The sequence below is a fragment of the Haliotis rufescens genome, unplaced genomic scaffold, assembly GCF_023055435.1.
Source record: "Haliotis rufescens isolate VD_foot unplaced genomic scaffold, xgHalRufe1.0.p SCAF_13, whole genome shotgun sequence".
Lineage (NCBI taxonomy): Eukaryota > Metazoa > Mollusca > Gastropoda > Lepetellida > Haliotidae > Haliotis > Haliotis rufescens.
This window is the reverse complement of record NW_025963813.1, coordinates 30,696,137-30,713,227: the sequence shown is the minus strand read 5'-3', so window position 1 is coordinate 30,713,227 and position 17,091 is coordinate 30,696,137. Positions and strand designations below refer to the sequence as shown.

General features: G+C 39.4%; 1 protein-coding gene and 1 long non-coding RNA gene across 2 annotated transcripts; both read left to right on the top strand.

The window, feature by feature from the left end:
• The first annotated feature begins 141 nt into the window (after window positions 1-141).
• Window positions 142-16,780, top strand: LOC124121149 (NADH dehydrogenase [ubiquinone] 1 beta subcomplex subunit 5, mitochondrial-like). Its single transcript, XM_046484130.2, has 6 exons — window positions 142-291; window positions 8,928-9,013; window positions 11,750-11,816; window positions 13,601-13,662; window positions 15,038-15,144; window positions 16,304-16,780. The coding sequence occupies exons 1-6, from the start codon at window positions 180-182 to the stop codon at window positions 16,443-16,445; spliced, it is 576 nt and encodes a 191-aa protein (XP_046340086.1). The 5' UTR covers window positions 142-179; the 3' UTR covers window positions 16,446-16,780.
• Window positions 2,903-5,150, top strand: LOC125378630. Its single transcript, XR_007220420.1, has 2 exons — window positions 2,903-4,687; window positions 5,012-5,150. It is a non-coding gene; the product is annotated as an uncharacterized LOC125378630 (long non-coding RNA).
• Window positions 16,781-17,091: the final 311 nt, after the last annotated feature.

Sequence of the window (17,091 nt, the reverse complement as noted above, 5' to 3'; positions counted from 1 at the left end):
ATTTTCTTAAAATTCGAAACGATCATGTTTTTGTTCCACATTTTCCACAAAGACATCAGTAATAACTGTCTCGGAGAAAATCATAGAATACTATTTATTCTTTGCGAAAAACAAAATGTATTGCTGGAGAATCATGTACACAAATTCTGTGCGCACCTGCCGTGCCCTTCACGTTCAAGATGGTGGTCTTGAGTGTCCTTAGGCCCTCCATTCAGGGGGGCCGTTCGCTTCTATTGAGGGCCTGTACGCGGGCACAACTGCTTGCAAAAACATCAAAGACACCCACTACAGGTACAACCGTAATTGTATTGGAATAAGCCATGGAAAGACGAGAGTATTCACTACTGACTAAGAGCACTGTTTGAGTTTCAGTATTCGGCATACATGCATAGTTTGTTTCGAATTATTTTCTAAAATAATCACAAAATAGGACGAAGTCCGATATTTCCCGGTTATGTTCCAGTGCTGATACACTCAACATGACAGAAATTACGGCCCGATATGACCTTGTTACAACCATCAATTCCTATGCACATGTTATTGCCAACAATTCTTCAGTTTGGCTAAAATATTGGTAGAAGTTCTAGAACTGCATATTTGAGTCATTTCATTTTTAATTACATTGTTTTATTTCTAGTTAAAGTATGAGGTTAACAGCTGTTAACTAAGTATAACCGTCCCCGGTACTTGAGGTTAACAAGCGTCAAAAGGGTAGCCTAGCAGTTAAAGTATTTGCTCATCACATTGAAGGCCAGGTTTGATTCTCCACATAGGTACAATGTATGAAGGCCATTTCTGATGTCCCTCGCCATGGTACTGCTGGAATATTGCTAACAGCGACATAAACCCAACTCAATCAAGTTAAAAAGGTTTTGCTGTTATAAAATGATAACATTAGGAGGGAACTTGCATCTTCAACATGTTCAGCATCACAGTACTTGTATAACCTGTTAACATGGTTAAGTATTGACAATGACTACTTGGTATTGCTGATATATGTTTGTGTCTAGCAACTCTTTTAATGTACAGTTCTGAGCATTAGGATCCCTTGCTTTATATGCTTAATTTTGAACACTGATAAACAAGCAATTGATGTTGGCCAGATTGAACATTTCCGAGGAATATACAATACCACAATAAGAAAACGACAATTTGAGAAGAATTCAATTCCATTACATTCAGTGCTTACAAAAAAAGTGCCAACACCTGACAAATCAGGTCATCTCCTTAAGTGTTCCTTTACTTTGCATTAGATTGTGGAGAGTGGACTTTGTTCTGGCTGCATTCCATGCATTGGTTAGATACTCTGTGATGGGTAACTCTGGTACATTTACCTTGCATTAAGCCCCTGTTACACTATCAAAAACTTTGATAAAAAAACTTGGTCCAACTTGTGTGTTTACACTCATCAAAGTTTTGGACACGCCGTCAGTGTTTTGGCGGGAATTATCTTGCTAACCCAGCTAACACACTACGTTTTCACAACGTTGTGGTAAAGTTGTGAATTGGTAACGTAGTGATACAACGTTGTCACAACGTTATTATTACGTCACTGTGCAACGTCGTTTCACAACGTAATAACAACGTTGCATTTTTACGTTGTGAAAACGTTGTTCATCGAATATTTCCCAACGTCTTGTTACATCGTTCCTGAAACGTTGGTGCGACGTCAACTGTCGCCTTAACGAAAATTGTATGAACAAAAGTTTTACATACAAATCGACACAATTTCTGCCAAAAACAAGGCAGTAATTCATTATTTACCTATATCTTCGGAATCAGGATTTCCATCTCGTAAATAAACTAAAGTCTGTGTAAACACCTTATTATCACGTCACTCCAACGTTATGTGACAACGTAATCACAACGTAGCAAAATTACGTTGTGGAAACGTTGTGCATCGGGCGCCATGCAACGTTATGATGACAACGTTTCTCATACGTTGGTGCGACGTCAAATAGTCTTCATCGCGAAAAGCGTAAAAACAAAGGTGTTTACTCGAAATAAACTACATTTTGGCAGAAAATTACAATAATGTTAGATTTGGTTTTCACTTTTCAGCAACCCGTGCTTGTCGTAAGAGGCGATTAAACAACAAACAATGACAATAACATTTTCGCCATACATGCATGATTCGCACTTCCATCGTTGTTGAAAGGTTGTGGATTGGTAACGTCGTGATATAACGTTGTAACAACGTTATTTTAACGTCGACCTGCAACGTTATTTCACAACGTAATAACAACGTTGCACATTCACGTTGTGAAAACGTTGTGCATTGGACATCACACAACGTTTTGTAACTACGTTTCTGAAACGTCGGTGAAACGTTATTGAGTTTGCTTCTCGATAGAATAGAAGGAATAGAACTGCTTTATCAAAATCAACATGAATTTGTCAGAAAACCAAGTTAGTAATGCATTACCTTTCTATATATTCGGCATTTGAATTTTCATCTCTCAATACTAATATTTCGAGAACGTAATTGCGTATATCTGTGACAACGTTACAACAACGTTGCAAATTAACGTTGTGATAACGTTGTGCTTTGGACATTACAGTACTTTTTGTAAATGATGTTTAGGAAACCACTTGTAGATCTACCATCTCTTAGTGTTATTTTTTTTAAACATATATATCTATTAACGAACTAAATGTTGTCACAAGCAATATTACAGTTAAAAACAATTGGCGCGTATTTTTTGCGGCGTGAGAGCGACTGCAGAAAAGTTTAGCCTGTTGCCTCGTGAAGTGACGTCAGAATGACGTCACATTGTCGCGGAAGATTTGTTGTCACCAGCCATCTTAGCTCAAACTCACTCTGGACATAATATATTACAAGCAAGTGATTGTGCAGCAACTGGAACTGGACAGATGATCTGTGAATTCGATTGAGGTAAGTTAATTTTTCAAAAATAGTCTCCGCTTGTTGATATGTTTCTGTGCATGCAGTGCGTCAAATGATCTAAATGTATCGTATTATTCAGAAGTGGCAGGGTTTAAGAATGCAGTTTGCCGGTCATTTTCACTGAGCGTCAGTGTTGATATTAATATGATACACAGAACTTGATGATAGAGGTGAAGGGGGCCCAAGACTTTTTTCCATATTATTATTTTATGGATACCAAGGGTAATTGCCAAGGGCAAGCGGTATATTTTTGACCAGAATTCAATCTGGTGGCGTTTTGTGGCCGTCATATTATGTTCGGGTTTCGTTCGTAAGCGTGTAGATTTGTAAATAGGCCTAACTTATGCATCGCCTACTGACCGCACTGACAGTTATCGCCATTTCTTCTGTGTTATTTCTGAAATCATTACTATTTAAAGTTTACATGTACTAATCTTCTGACTTTGATTTTTGTGCAACAATGTGGCTCATCCAGGCCATGGGAAAGGTTAAGTAGATTTCTCTTATACAGCGAAAAGAGGGAATCAAAACAATGGAAGTATTCAGATCGACTCTCTGTAGGCTGCTAGTTATAGCCCAAGTCTAAAGTGATCAATGATGTTATGAAAAAAGTCGTATTTTCGGGAAGAGACAGAAACATACTTGATGTTTCCGAAAAGGCCTAATTAGCACTGACTGAAGTATCCTAAATGTGGATCATCAGGTTGTTGCTGCTGTCTATAAAGTTTATCATAGCAAGGTGCTTATCATGTGTATTTTTATTATTTCCGAAAAAAGAATCAATTCATCATTTTCCGATAACTAGATCTATGTCTGACTCCTTTCTAATGAAAACGAGCAAAAGTAAAACGAGTCTCTCGTCGCGCGCTATAACGGGGTGTTTGCGGTATTGTCCTCTCTGGTGATGATAAGCTAGTCGATAGTCAAAAGTTAAATATCACCATATATTGTCAGTGAGTTGGTCATCGTTTGTTGATTATTAAAGTGAGATAGGTGTAGCCAATGTGCACCAATGAAAAATACAATGGAATTGATAGCAACCATATTCTTTCGGTTTTCGATCTGCATATGTTGCCACGTAGGCTACCATACTACAGAATTATATTTAACGATATTTAACTGTATTAGATCTATGTTAATAAACGTAGTGACAAATAAATTTCAATAAATATTTAGAGCTGTTTCAACTTCGTCTGGTATTGTATAAGCTATTGCATTTTGTTTATTTCCCCATGTTTCTAATCTTTGTAAATGTTAGAACATATATAACTATCCTGGCATATTAATATGGAAAATATTAAGGTAGATCTAAGTATTAAAAAAAATCACAGTTTTAATTAGGATAAATACCCAAAAGTGTTAACACTTTTATCACTTATTGGTGGGCCAATTCATAATTCATATTCAACATTCTTGCTTCAAATATGGGAACTATTTATTTTATTTGGCAATATATATTTTTCATTTATGTACATATTTTTCAAATAAGGTTTTAGAAACTTGGCCATGATATTCACTTGAATCACTAGTTTGAGTGTACAGCAGAAAGGTAAAGTTACTGCTTTTGAAAAACTACAGTTGATCTGTTGACTGATAAAACTATTTGCCAATATTACTATCAGTTACATCATACTCTATTAGTCTAAGTAAATGGGATTTATCTATACAGTACTGGTTTATTTAAGAATGTGATACTTTGTGGTTTCTGTTTTTCTTTCAGGTGGAGAAAACAGTATTGTGGGAGCGTATTTGTTTAAAGTACATATCACTGACAGAAAGGTATGTCTGATTCAATAATATATACAAACATCTTCAAGAATTAAAATTTAGATGATTCTTATTTAATTATACCCACAATCTAAAAGGGCGGGGGTATAAAGTTACACCAATGATTCAGTCATCAAAGCTTTTCTGCTAATGTATGATCCAAGAGCATCATGGTATTAGTGTCAGCGCCTTCGCACTTTCAGCAGTTTTTAACAGTTTAAAGACTGACATCAGACATCAAAACATTATTTTGGGGAATGCAACCGTTATTTTGTTATGTCAGAAATATGTCCCTTGCCTTGCCATTTTATAACATTTGTGTCATTTTTTATTCAGTTACCAAGGCATAAGGAGAGACTGAGGATACAGTTGAAGATCATCCCTGTGACTTTTCATTTGAGGACTGAAAAGGCTCCCCAGCAACTCAGCCCATGTTCTGACTTGTCATTTAACAAATAAATAAAGGTCACCTCAACCAGAATTCTATTGTCATTTCGTTTACCTAATGGATCTTAGGACAGCAGATGCATAGACTATTCTGTTTGTCACAGTGTTGCTCTCAATGCTGAATGTATGAGGTAAGGCCAAGAAAAATTAAATGTTTCAGTTTGTGCAGGGCTTATTGTTTGATGGTTTTTAATTTGCAAATTCGTGGGAAAATCCAATATCTTTTAATTGTGTTGAAACATTTGTGAACAATTTGCACATAGCCTTGAAAATTGTTTTGGAAAATGAATATTATATTACCAAATTGTACATGTAATTTAAAAAATTTAGATTTATATCTTGGCCGTATTTCAAACTCTGCCAAAAGAGAGTGCATTTCATTGACTTGCTGTTTCATGGATAGGGTTAAAGTGAATTCAGTTTGCAGAATGTATTTCTTGGTACCTGACGTCTTAACTAGATTGGTACAAACTTTTCAGGCTGCCTGGGAGGTATTGAGGAATAAAACAGGCGTTAATCTACATGGACATTGCAACAACGTGCTGCAATGCCTGTAGTGTCGCCATATGTAAACAGTATGCGATACCTACGTTGTCGCGACGTAAAAAATGGACGTTGTGACAACGTCTTGATTTGGTTGTATTTTGGTTTACGCACAACGTTGTAGCAACCAATCTGGGAGTCTACAGAATTACGTTGTGACAACGTAACATCACAACGTTGTAGCAACGAAAAGTAAACGTTGTCACAACGTTGTAACAACGTAGAATTGTTGGCTGGGTACGTTGCCGCGACGTTTTGGTTAAACGTTGTAGCAACGTAAAAAATGGACGTTGTGACAACGTCTTGATTTGGTTGTATTTTGGTTTACGCACAACGTTGTAGCAACCAATCTGGGAGTCTACAGAATTACGTTGTAGCAACGAAAAGTCAACGTTGTCACAACGTTGTCACAACGTAGAATTGTTTGCTGGGGCTAAGATGGATGCTACTGACGAAGAATGTTTTGCTGTTGTCATATGAACAGGGTTCGACAAATACGCTGGCCAACTAGACAGATGCTAGTGAAAATTGATCTGGGCCAGTAATTTTATATTTACACTGGACCAGCTGGCTATTGAAATAATATGGTGTACCAATCGCTTTAAGTCAGGTTAAAACTCACTCGATCTTTTATTCAGTCAACAAAAGCTTAGTTACCTCCCTTGCCGAGACCCTAACACGATGTATAAAATATCTGTAAACTGGCTGGGGCGGTCGGGTAGCCGAGTGGTTAAAGCGTTCGCTCGTCACGCCGAAGACCCGGGTTCGATTCCCGACATGGGTACAATGTGTGAAGCCCATTTCTGGTGTCCCCCGCCGTGATATTGCTGGAATATTGCTAAAAGCGGCGTAAAACCATACTCACTCACTCACTCACTCACTGTAAACTGGCTATTTATGTCCATGTGGCATGCACTTGCTATGATAACAACTCTACGTAGGAAAGTGAGAGACCAGTTGTCAATAACCAATAGATTCCATCATAGCAAACAGGAAGTGATTAATGTGACCAATCAAATAAATGCTACTTTCTACGCTTCACATACCAGCATTCTGTAATGGCCGTCACGGACAGAACCGCTTCGTGGAATTTTTTAAAGCCACTGCGGCAAATTGAAAAGCCCTGTGAACCAACACAAAGTGCGAGAAAGAGGGGAGGACATTCCAACAGTCGTGGAAGCTCAAATTTCCATGGTTAGAAGTGCATGAAACAAACAAAGTCAGTAAAGTCATGAATAAAATGACTTTAACTATATTGACAAGCGTTTGCTCTCTTAAATTTCTGTTGGACTTGCAGAGCTCCAGATAACTTTTTGAGCAATTGAGTTTTTACTTGAAGGTTTCTATTTTAATTGGGTTATTACATTTTTCATTGGGTAACCAATATTTTTTCACTCTTCTATTCATCACTCTATTGGGTTTTTCCCAAAATAAGTAAGCATTTTGAGATTTAATGGAAACTGAAATTATTTTTAGATGTATATAACAGTTAAGAGTATTATAGGCTTGACTCGGAAAGTAAATTAGCTTGTAATTGTTTTGGAAATTAGCTCTGCTGTACGAATGCTGAAAAAGCTTCATTTGGTATTTACGAGTGCTGTTTTCAAACAAATGAGTTTTCCATTTAATGAATGCGTTTCTTTACGCAAGTTAATTGAAAGTAATTGGGTTTTGAATAGATTTGATGGGTATTTTACGCAAATACACAGCTTATCTGTAGCTCTGGACTTGTATCTTAATATCTGGGCCAGTAGTTTTTATTTCTTACTGGACCAGTTGGCTAGTGTGTAGATAAGACATTTGTCAAACCCTGATGTATTTTGTGTATTGCCATGTTGAAAAGATGGAGTCAGGGTAGACAAAGCAGCGTTAGAAATTGGCACTAGTCCTGTAGTCCTTACCAAACTGCCTAATAGTAAAGGTATCCTAAGGACTAGTAGAAACTGGCCCATTTTAAGGGTTTTGCTATATATGTTATCATTATAAGGACTAGTGGACAAAATCTGTTAGTTTCTAACGCTGCAAAGGCATATTTGGTCCTGAGTATGGCTGCTCGTTGTTGAACCAAATCAATTAATGCTTCCAACATCTCGTCAGTCCAAAATAGTTGGCTCATTTTGACTTGACTCAATGCACTTCTGGTTGAAAAGGGGTACGAGAATGTTCCTTGCTGTATGGTTGGCTAAATTGAACTAGCATCATCAAACTTTGATGAAAGTTTGACGAGAAATAGGATCGGTTTCTATTCCATCAAAGTCTGTCAAAAATGTTGTCAAAGTTTTTGACAGCATGTGACTCTATCAAAAACTTGGTCAAAATGGACTTTGACCAAGTTTTTGGATCAAAGGTTTTGATAGAGTGATGGGGGCTGTAGATCTGTGTTGACAGTTGACTTTGTTCTGGCTGCATTCCATGCATTGGTTAGCAATGGTTACATACTCTCTGATGGGTAACTCTGGTACCCGGGTCGGTTGGATCTTGAGCAGAGCTCCAGGACTCTCCAGACCTGTGTCTTTTCACATGAGAAATTAGATATTGGCTGTAACAATAACAAAACTGTTATGGTAACACCCCCTCTACACAGCAGTATTTTCTTGAAAAAAAAGTGTGCATTATACACACAAAACATATGGTATATATTTATGATCTGAATGTGAATAATGTAGGTGATGAATGTAATTAATTGTGAAGGCTGGAGTCCAGTTTGTACTTAGGTCCGGTCTGTGAGGTTGGGTACCTGGGTAGTAAAATTGGACTAGTCCACTTTTTATTGAATGACTCGTAGAGAATATCTGTTTATTTATCGGGGGCACGCGCCCAGTCGTCTAAGGCGCCGCGATTCGCTGTGCAGAGTTGCGTCCCTTGGACATGCCAGAAACCCATGATTGTGGGTTCGAATCCCGGTTCGCCCCAATTATGTTTCTAGGTTTGTCAGCACCATACCCGTGCTTGTGGGTTTCACCGAAGTGGTTAACATCTGAGACCTGCATCACTTTGGGCTTTCCTCCCACATTAAGCTGACACGCCGTGATATAACTGGAATAATGTTAAAAGCGGCGTTAAACCCAACTCACTCACTCACTCACTCACTCACTCACTCACTCACTCACTCACTCACTCACTCAAATGTATATCGAATCCTGCAAATCAGCATCATAGCAAACTGTAGACATGAACTGGAGTATGATCACTGATACTATACTTGCTATATAGAGATTAAACAAGAGAGTATCCTCATGACAACATGTGCTTTCTTCTTTAGTTGTAGTCCGGCAGATGGGGGACCATAAGAAGACCTTGGAAGTTGTGCCTTCCCGCTTTGAGTGGGAGCGATGGAAGGATGACATGGTTGGTAGTTCTTGTTTTTCTCAAGCTCATTTGACTACACTTATGACTACAGTCCGTTTGACTCCAAATGAGAACGATGAATTGCAAAATAACTCGAAATCTAGAAAAGTGTATGAAACATCAATACGGTACTTGACCATGAATACCCTGTACCCAACAAAATCTGAATTTTGTTTAGTTTAAGACCCATGACGGATGAAGTTCTTTAAGAAACTATCATGTAATTTTGTATAGAAATGTGTAAAACAGCTGATGTTGAATGGGTATGATTTCTTTAGAAGTGAAGCAGAAAGAGCAAAACCTTTTTATGCAATTAATAAATTCTTGAAACGAGCTTCAAAAGCTCTTGGTATGTCCCCTCAGAAACTTAAAAATGTTGTTAGTCGACGAGATACAAATAGTCAGGCCAAAGAGGTAGGGAACATGTCAAAACCACGCAAGGTTGATAAATTAGACAGTTTTCAGAGGGATCAAGTCAGACGTGCAATTGTTAAACCGCACTCACAAAATAAGTACCCTTCCCTAAGAATTTTGAAGAAACACCTTGAAACTGACCATGATTTACGTGTTACAAAGTACAAACTATGGCAGCTGTTGCATACATTTGGTTACAAATACAAAAAGATAACTGGAGAAAATAGGGCTGTGTTGTGTGACCGGTCTGACATTGTTCGTCTCCGAAATCATTACCTTCGTACCATCAAGCAGAAACGTGAAGAAGGATATGAGCCCGTCTTCTTAGATGAGACATGGGTAAATGCGTCACACACAGCCAGCAGTCAGTGGGTACCCAGTGGTGACTGTAAGGAGTCTGGTAGAAAGTTTCCAATGGGAAAGGGTGAAAGACTCATAGTTCTCCATGCTGGTTCTGCTAGTCAGGGTTTTCTCCCAGACTGTGACCTCGTCTTTAGAGCCAAGGCCAAAGACAACAGGGACTACCACGCAGAAATGAACGGCAATGTATTTCTGGAGTGGGTGAAAGATAAATTAGTCCCTGCTTTGCCTACCAAGTCTCTCATTGTCATGGACAATGCACCGTATCATAGTGTGCAGGATCCAGAAAGCAAGACTCCAACCTCTAATAACCGTAAAGGAGACATGGTTACTTGGCTGCAACGGAGGAACCATTACCTTTCCTTCTCGAGCGACGAAACCACAGCTCTATGAAATCATCAAAACTATGAAACCTGACCTCGTGTATAAAGTTGACAGTTACATCAAGGGTCAGGGTCACGCTGTCTTACGACTTCCACATTATCACTGCGACCTGAATCCAATCGAGTTGGTATGGGGCATCGTCAAGGGTGACGTTGGACAAGCGAACACCACGTTCAAATTACGAGATGTTGAACAATTCGTAAAGGATTCCCTTGGTCGGGTAACAGTAGAAACATGGAGGCATTGTGTGGCCACAGTCGTTGACGAGATAGAGCCACGTTATTGGTCACGAGATGGACTACGGCCAGCAACAGTCCAACCTATAATAGTGGCAGTTGGTTCAGGCACCAGCAGTTCCGACGACGAGATCTATGGCATGAGCGAGTCAGATTGCGACTGAAATTATCATGAGACGGCCCCTCAAACGCTCTGTCATTTCCCCTACCACAGAACGTGCAGTGCATGCATGCTTGCGCTGTGCCTTCCACGGTTTGTCCCCCCTACGTGTCATGTACACATTTCTATACAAAATTACATAATAGTTTCTTAAAGAACTTCATCCGTCATGGGTCTTAAAATAAACAAAATTCAGATTTTGTTGGGTACAGGGTATTCATGGTCAAGTACCGTATTGATGTTTCATACACTTTTCTAGATTTCGAGTTATTTTGCAATTCATCGTTCTCATTTGGAGTCAAACGGTCTGTAATGCTATCGACAATTGTTGACAGAAGGATCGGATATGTAGTAATTTTACCCTCATAGATATTGAGGAAATGATTGCCTCGGAAACATTTGCCTCATGCCCTTTGTGATTTATGCTAAAATGTTCCTCAAACAATAACACCCTTACAGAGGTCGATTAAACTGCTGGCCCGTGGCCAGTTAACATTACAAAGGGCTTGCTGAAAAGTAAAGTACATGGCCCATCTGGCTGGACAAACTTTCACCCCTTCCCCATGTATGTTTATGTTTTTTGATTGGACTGCTCATGAATCATGTAATTTTGATGAGTAAATATTTAGCGGGAATGAGGTCTTGTGAAGGTAAACTCAAAGAAAGATATATGACGATCATCACGGTTGAATGACATCCAGCCGCCATTTTGTAATGTTGTGTAAAACATCTTTCTTTGCTCATAAATCACCACGAAATGAGGCAAATGGGAGCCAAGACTTTATCTCTGAGTGCAGGAAAAGGATTTTCAGGGGTGAGGAGTTGTAATATTTTCAGAGCCCTGCTAGGTGGTTTTCATGACCACAGGCTCAGCCACTTTGCGGCCTACACCATTTACTTGTAGGCCAGTTTGGAGAAGGGTCAGTGTCTTTTAAAAGGAGCAAGCCCTGCTGGCTACAAACAAATTTGTTGTTAAATCTACCCATGGCCCCCACTTGACATTGTCATCCAACTGTCCCCTAATGCCTGTTAGGATGCAGGGAAGGGCTATGACTGTCGTAAGTCAGTATGAAGTATGGGAGTTACGACAGTCGTAGCGCCATGATGACTTTTGTGAAACATGACCCATGATTGGCCCTGAGTATGTCCGATGTCTAATTCACAGAGTTCTTTCACTTTCAGCATTTCTTCATCATTATCGGTATGGTACCAATGCTGGCACTGATCTTCTATGCCAATGTCTTCGTAGGTGAGTTAACGTCTCAGACTAATGAACTTTGAAGCTTTTAGTAAATATAATAATAATAGTCCATTTGTATGGTGCTTTTGTCCATGCTGAATATCATTCTCAAAGTGTACTATTACCCCATTCAACGGATCTGTGTGCGCTTAAATCTCATTCTCTTCTCCCTGGGGAGTATACAACCCAAGCTGCCTGTGAGGTGCTAGAAGGTTAACAGGCACATTGCCATCTCATCCTACCGGGTACCCATCCACTATTGATAATAGGCTACTTTTAAAAAGACGACAAGACTTCACCATACTAAAAGTACATGTCAGTACATCACTGTGAGTTCCAATTGCATTGTCATGTCCCTGGGGAGTATTCGGCCCAAGCTGCTTGTTAGTTGCTAGAACTAGAAGCTTATGCCGACGTGCCATAATATACAATAACTGAAAAAGTATCCCACATGTCGAGGGCAGCCTTGGAACTAACACACTCACACAGTCTCAGGTAAAAAATGATGCCACATGTCTTGTAAGCTCTGAAACCTGAGTTACCTTCAGTAGTCAAGTTTTCAGATTCCTGTCACCCATCCACCTACCCTTTCTCAATTATTTGTTTGTTTGTTAGTTGTTTAATGCCACATTCAACAATATACCAGCTATATGACCACGGTCTGTAAATAATTGAGTACAAAAACTTATTTATTTGCTCATAAATCACCACGAAATGAGGTAAATGGGAAAAAATGTTTTGGGTGAGGAGTGTTATAATTTCAAGAGCCCCCGTAGGTGGTTACGCGACCATGGTTCTGCCACATCGTGTCCTCGACCATTTACTTGTAGGCCAGTTAGTTTGGAGAAGGGTCAGTAACTTTTAAAAGGAGCAAGCCCTGCTAGCTACGTACATAAAAAAATTCTGTTAAATCTGCCCCTGCTAGTGAGAGAGCATCTCCCCGGAGGGCAACTGGTCAGCGGTTCGATCCCTACCTAGGTCATACTAAAAGGCGTTAAAAGATGGTACTTGTTGTTACCCTGCCTGGCACTCAGCATTAAGGGCATTTATCAAGGACTGATCGGATCAGAGTCTGTATACTGTGTCTGTGGGATATCTATGTTAAACTGAGGCATGGTATCTCAGTGGGCTTGCTATGAAAACAGCTTGAGTCCAGGCTAGTACTAAGCAGCACTTCACTGTGTAACTGATATAATCTTGAACACTATGTCTTTATGGTTAAAGATCACATCAGAATGACCTTTTGCAAACTTTGACCGATCAATGAAATGACTTAACAAGAAGTCGAAACTAGCCAATTTGAAAGCAATTTTCTTGAGGTTTACGATGCTAGTTTCAAACTGGCTACTTCCATTCAAGACTATGCTTGGTTCAAAATTTTAAAACAGAACACCATAGAAAATTCTGAAATGTCTAATTAATGGCTGTATTTCCCACGGACTATGTTATATTTGGAAAGTCTCTTCCATTTCAAATGTTTATCCAATTGAAGCGCGAGATTGTTGGTGATTTTGACAGAATAAGAAGTACAGCACGCAACCCTTTTTCGGAATACCCTATGTTAACGTTTTTGAGGTTGCATGATAAGAAAACACATACAGACTGTCACTTTCCCCATCTGGTGAGCGACGACGCTCTGTTTGGTCGGATGAAAGGTTGTTCTGACGTGACCCATAATGAGATGTCCTCAGATCTTTGTTTAGCGGTAGCGCGAACCATGATCTGATTTTAATGTGATTGAGTCACAGTCTCCCTCTGCCTGTGGCTATTTTCATGGTTTTGTTTGAATTCAGGTCCTGCTGAGCTGTCCGACGTCCCGGAAGACTATGAACCCAAACACTGGGAATACCACAAGGTGGGGATGTATCACATATCGTCATGTTGATGTATCAATATGTTTGTGCTATTGATTCTGTATTGATACAAATATATAAATATCAATGCTAAATTATTAATTCACTTCCACAGAAACATTTATTTTTATAACATTACCATGATTAACGTGAAACATTCAGCAGAAAATTCAATTTTCATCATTTTATGGTTCAGTCAGGGTGGCCTCTTTGGGATGTGGATTTTCAATTCCTACTGCAGGACCCAGGTTTTTCGCGTGTGTGGGCAAAGTCACTGAAGCGCGTGTAAAAGGGCTTTGAATATCCTGTGTATTGGTGTCACTTCACTGTGGTGTTCACTTCACTTCTTAGACTGGCCTAGTTCATATTTAGCATTAAATTTATTATTTCCAGGTCTATTTCAGGCTATTTTACATCTATACACATACAGATAATTAAATTTATTGTTAATCGATAAATAACGCGATAGTTTTGAGTCTGTATGTCGATGCTAAAATTTCCAATCAATGACAGCCCTACCATAAGGTAACTCTCAAGCTGGTATTTCAATGCTCAATATCATGTCATTGCTGTACAAACAGACTTTGGGTTTGTCAAAGGGGTCAAAGGGCACAAAGCCTGGTTACTTCAATCTTTCCAAAAACAGAATTTCAATTGTCAAATGCAATTTAAATCTATGATTGGCTTCCTAAATTTGATTTGGGGGCACAGGTGGCCCAGTTGTCTGAGGCACCGCAATTCGCTGTGCAGAGTTGCGTCACTTAGGCACGCCAGAAACCTATGATTTTGGGTTCGAATCCAGGTTCGCCCCGATTATGTTTCTAGGTTTGTCAGCACCATACCCGTGCTCATGGGTTTCAACGAAGTGGTAAATGTCTGAGACCTGCATCACTTCGGGCTTTCCTCCCACATTAAGCTGACACGCCGTGATATGACTGGAATACTGTTAAAAGCAGCGTTAAACCCGACTCACTCACTCACTCATTCTTAAATTTATCTACTGCTCGCCACTTGGCTACCTAAAAATCAACATAACTGGTGACAATATCTTTTCAACATATCTGTTTGCTCCTAAAATATTAATGTTAGGAGCCGCTTGGCTCCCTAACAAAAAAAACAAACTTAGATGCCTGTTGTGAAATCAGCGTCCAAGAAAGGAGGGAGGTTGTGTACATGCTGATAGAACTAATATCTGTTCAGAATACTCTTCACTCTACAGTCTTGTAGTCTTTGGTTTGTAGTCAGCACTGGTCAGTTGAGATCCTTGAACATGTATTTAGTATCTGAATGGCAGGGATCCCCAAATTTAACGACCCAATTGACTTTTATCCTTAAACACTGCACTGCTGTATATTGTCATGAAATATCTCATTTCAGGGTCCTATAGTACGCTTCTTGGCTAAGCACGTCTATGAATCGCCAGAGAAGAGATACGAAAGGACGCTTCATATCTTACATGAACAGAATGAGAAAAGAAAATTCAAGTGAGATTTTAATTTGTATGTTTAGAAGCAGTGACTATACTGCAGCAACACAAAGCCATGTTTTTAATGTTGGGACACAGGTGGCACCAGTTTATTTGCACTAGGGGCGGTCGGGTAGCCCAGTGGTTAAAGCGTTCGCTCGTCATGCCGAAGTCCCGGGTTCGGTTCCCGACATGGGTACAATGTGTGAAGCCCATTTCTGGTTTCCCCCCGCCGTGATATTGCTGGAATATTGTTAAAAGCGGCGTTAAACCATACTCACTCACTCACTCACTCATTTGCACTATTGCGTCAATTAGCTATGACTGGTCTGCTAATTATGGGTTTATAACCTTGTTCTGTTAGCTCTTATCCATGTGGATTTCGCCGTATTAGTCAATGCTTAAATCTACTTCCCTTTGGTGTTTCAACGTTATTCAACATGTCATGCATGATATTACTGACATATTGAGGGGCAGTGGGGTAGCCTAGTGGTTAAAGCGTTCGTTCATCATGCTGAAGGCCTGGGTTCGATTCCCACATGGGTACTATGTGTGACGGCCATTTCTGATGCCCCCGTTGTGTCATTGCTGGAATATGGCAGAAAGTGGCGTAAAACCATACACACTCTCACTGAAATATTGTTGAACTTGAATGATGTATTTACCCAAACTGGTTATTAACACATCTTGTAAGATATGAGCCTGAAAAATCATTAAAAATTGGAGGGAGGAGTTAAGTATGTTTTTTTCATGTTTAATAAGATGGCCCCAATGGTAATTCCAGGTTAGAATAGGTCCCAAACAACCTATGCTTGTCATATAAGTGACTAAATGGGTCTGGTTGTCATGTTCATAGAATTAGTTGACCGTCAGTCACCATACACTGTCATACACCTGTTGCTCACAATGTCAATCTTGAGTTGTCTGGTCCAGAAAAGGCAACTATGCTTGTCGTAAGAGGCGACTAACGGGATAGGGGGGGTCAGGCTCCATGAATTGGTTGATGCATGTCATCGTATCCCAATTGCGTGGATCGATGCTCATGATATCAATCACTGGATTGTCTGGTCCAGACTCAATTATTTACAGACCGCCATCATATAGCTGGAATATTGCTGAGTGCGGCGTTAAGCAACAAACAAACAAACAAACTGTACAGCAAGACTTTGTTCTTTCAGGCAACTTGACAAGAAAGTTAAGGATCTCATGAGTTCTCGTCAGGACTACAAGGGCTGGTACTATGTACCCATGGATAAATCCCGTATCGACCGTGCTAAGGAGGCGACGGAATACGACATCAAACTACATGGAACAAGATAACTCAAGTGATGCTAGGCAATGACACTTGAGTCTGGGCACTGTTTCCGTAAGGTCATTGTTGAGGATTCCACCTCGATTTGATAACCCTGATTGTGGTTAAAGAGAGCAGGTCAAGACTGGTAGAATTTAAACATTTAGATGCTTCTGAATGTGAAGGATCTCCTACTTATCTGAACTATACACATTTTTCCAATCGGATGAATTGGTCCATGACCGAATTGTTTGCATGTAGTTTCCACCGTTACAGAGGGAGGAATCATTTTGTGTGAAAGTGGTAGATGTTGCTTTCTTTCAGGAAGTGCCATTCTGTATATATATTAAAAATTTAATGAGGGGACAGTTTGTTTTAGATGACATAGTTATACCCCACCCTTTTAGGTTGGGGGTATATAGTTATGTCAAGGAATTCCATCCGTCCGTCCTTCCGAGAACATTTTTTTGTATGACCTAAAAAACTGCTACATGGATTTTTTCAAATTTAGGGAACTGCTTCCATACTAAAAGAAGAGGTGCAATGCAAAGTTTGGTTTTGATATGTGTATTTTCTGTAAAAAATATGTTTTTCATATTGTGATCCTAGAATATATTTTTATACTTCAACATTTGTGCAACCTATAACTTGAAAACTACTTTTCCATTTGAATCG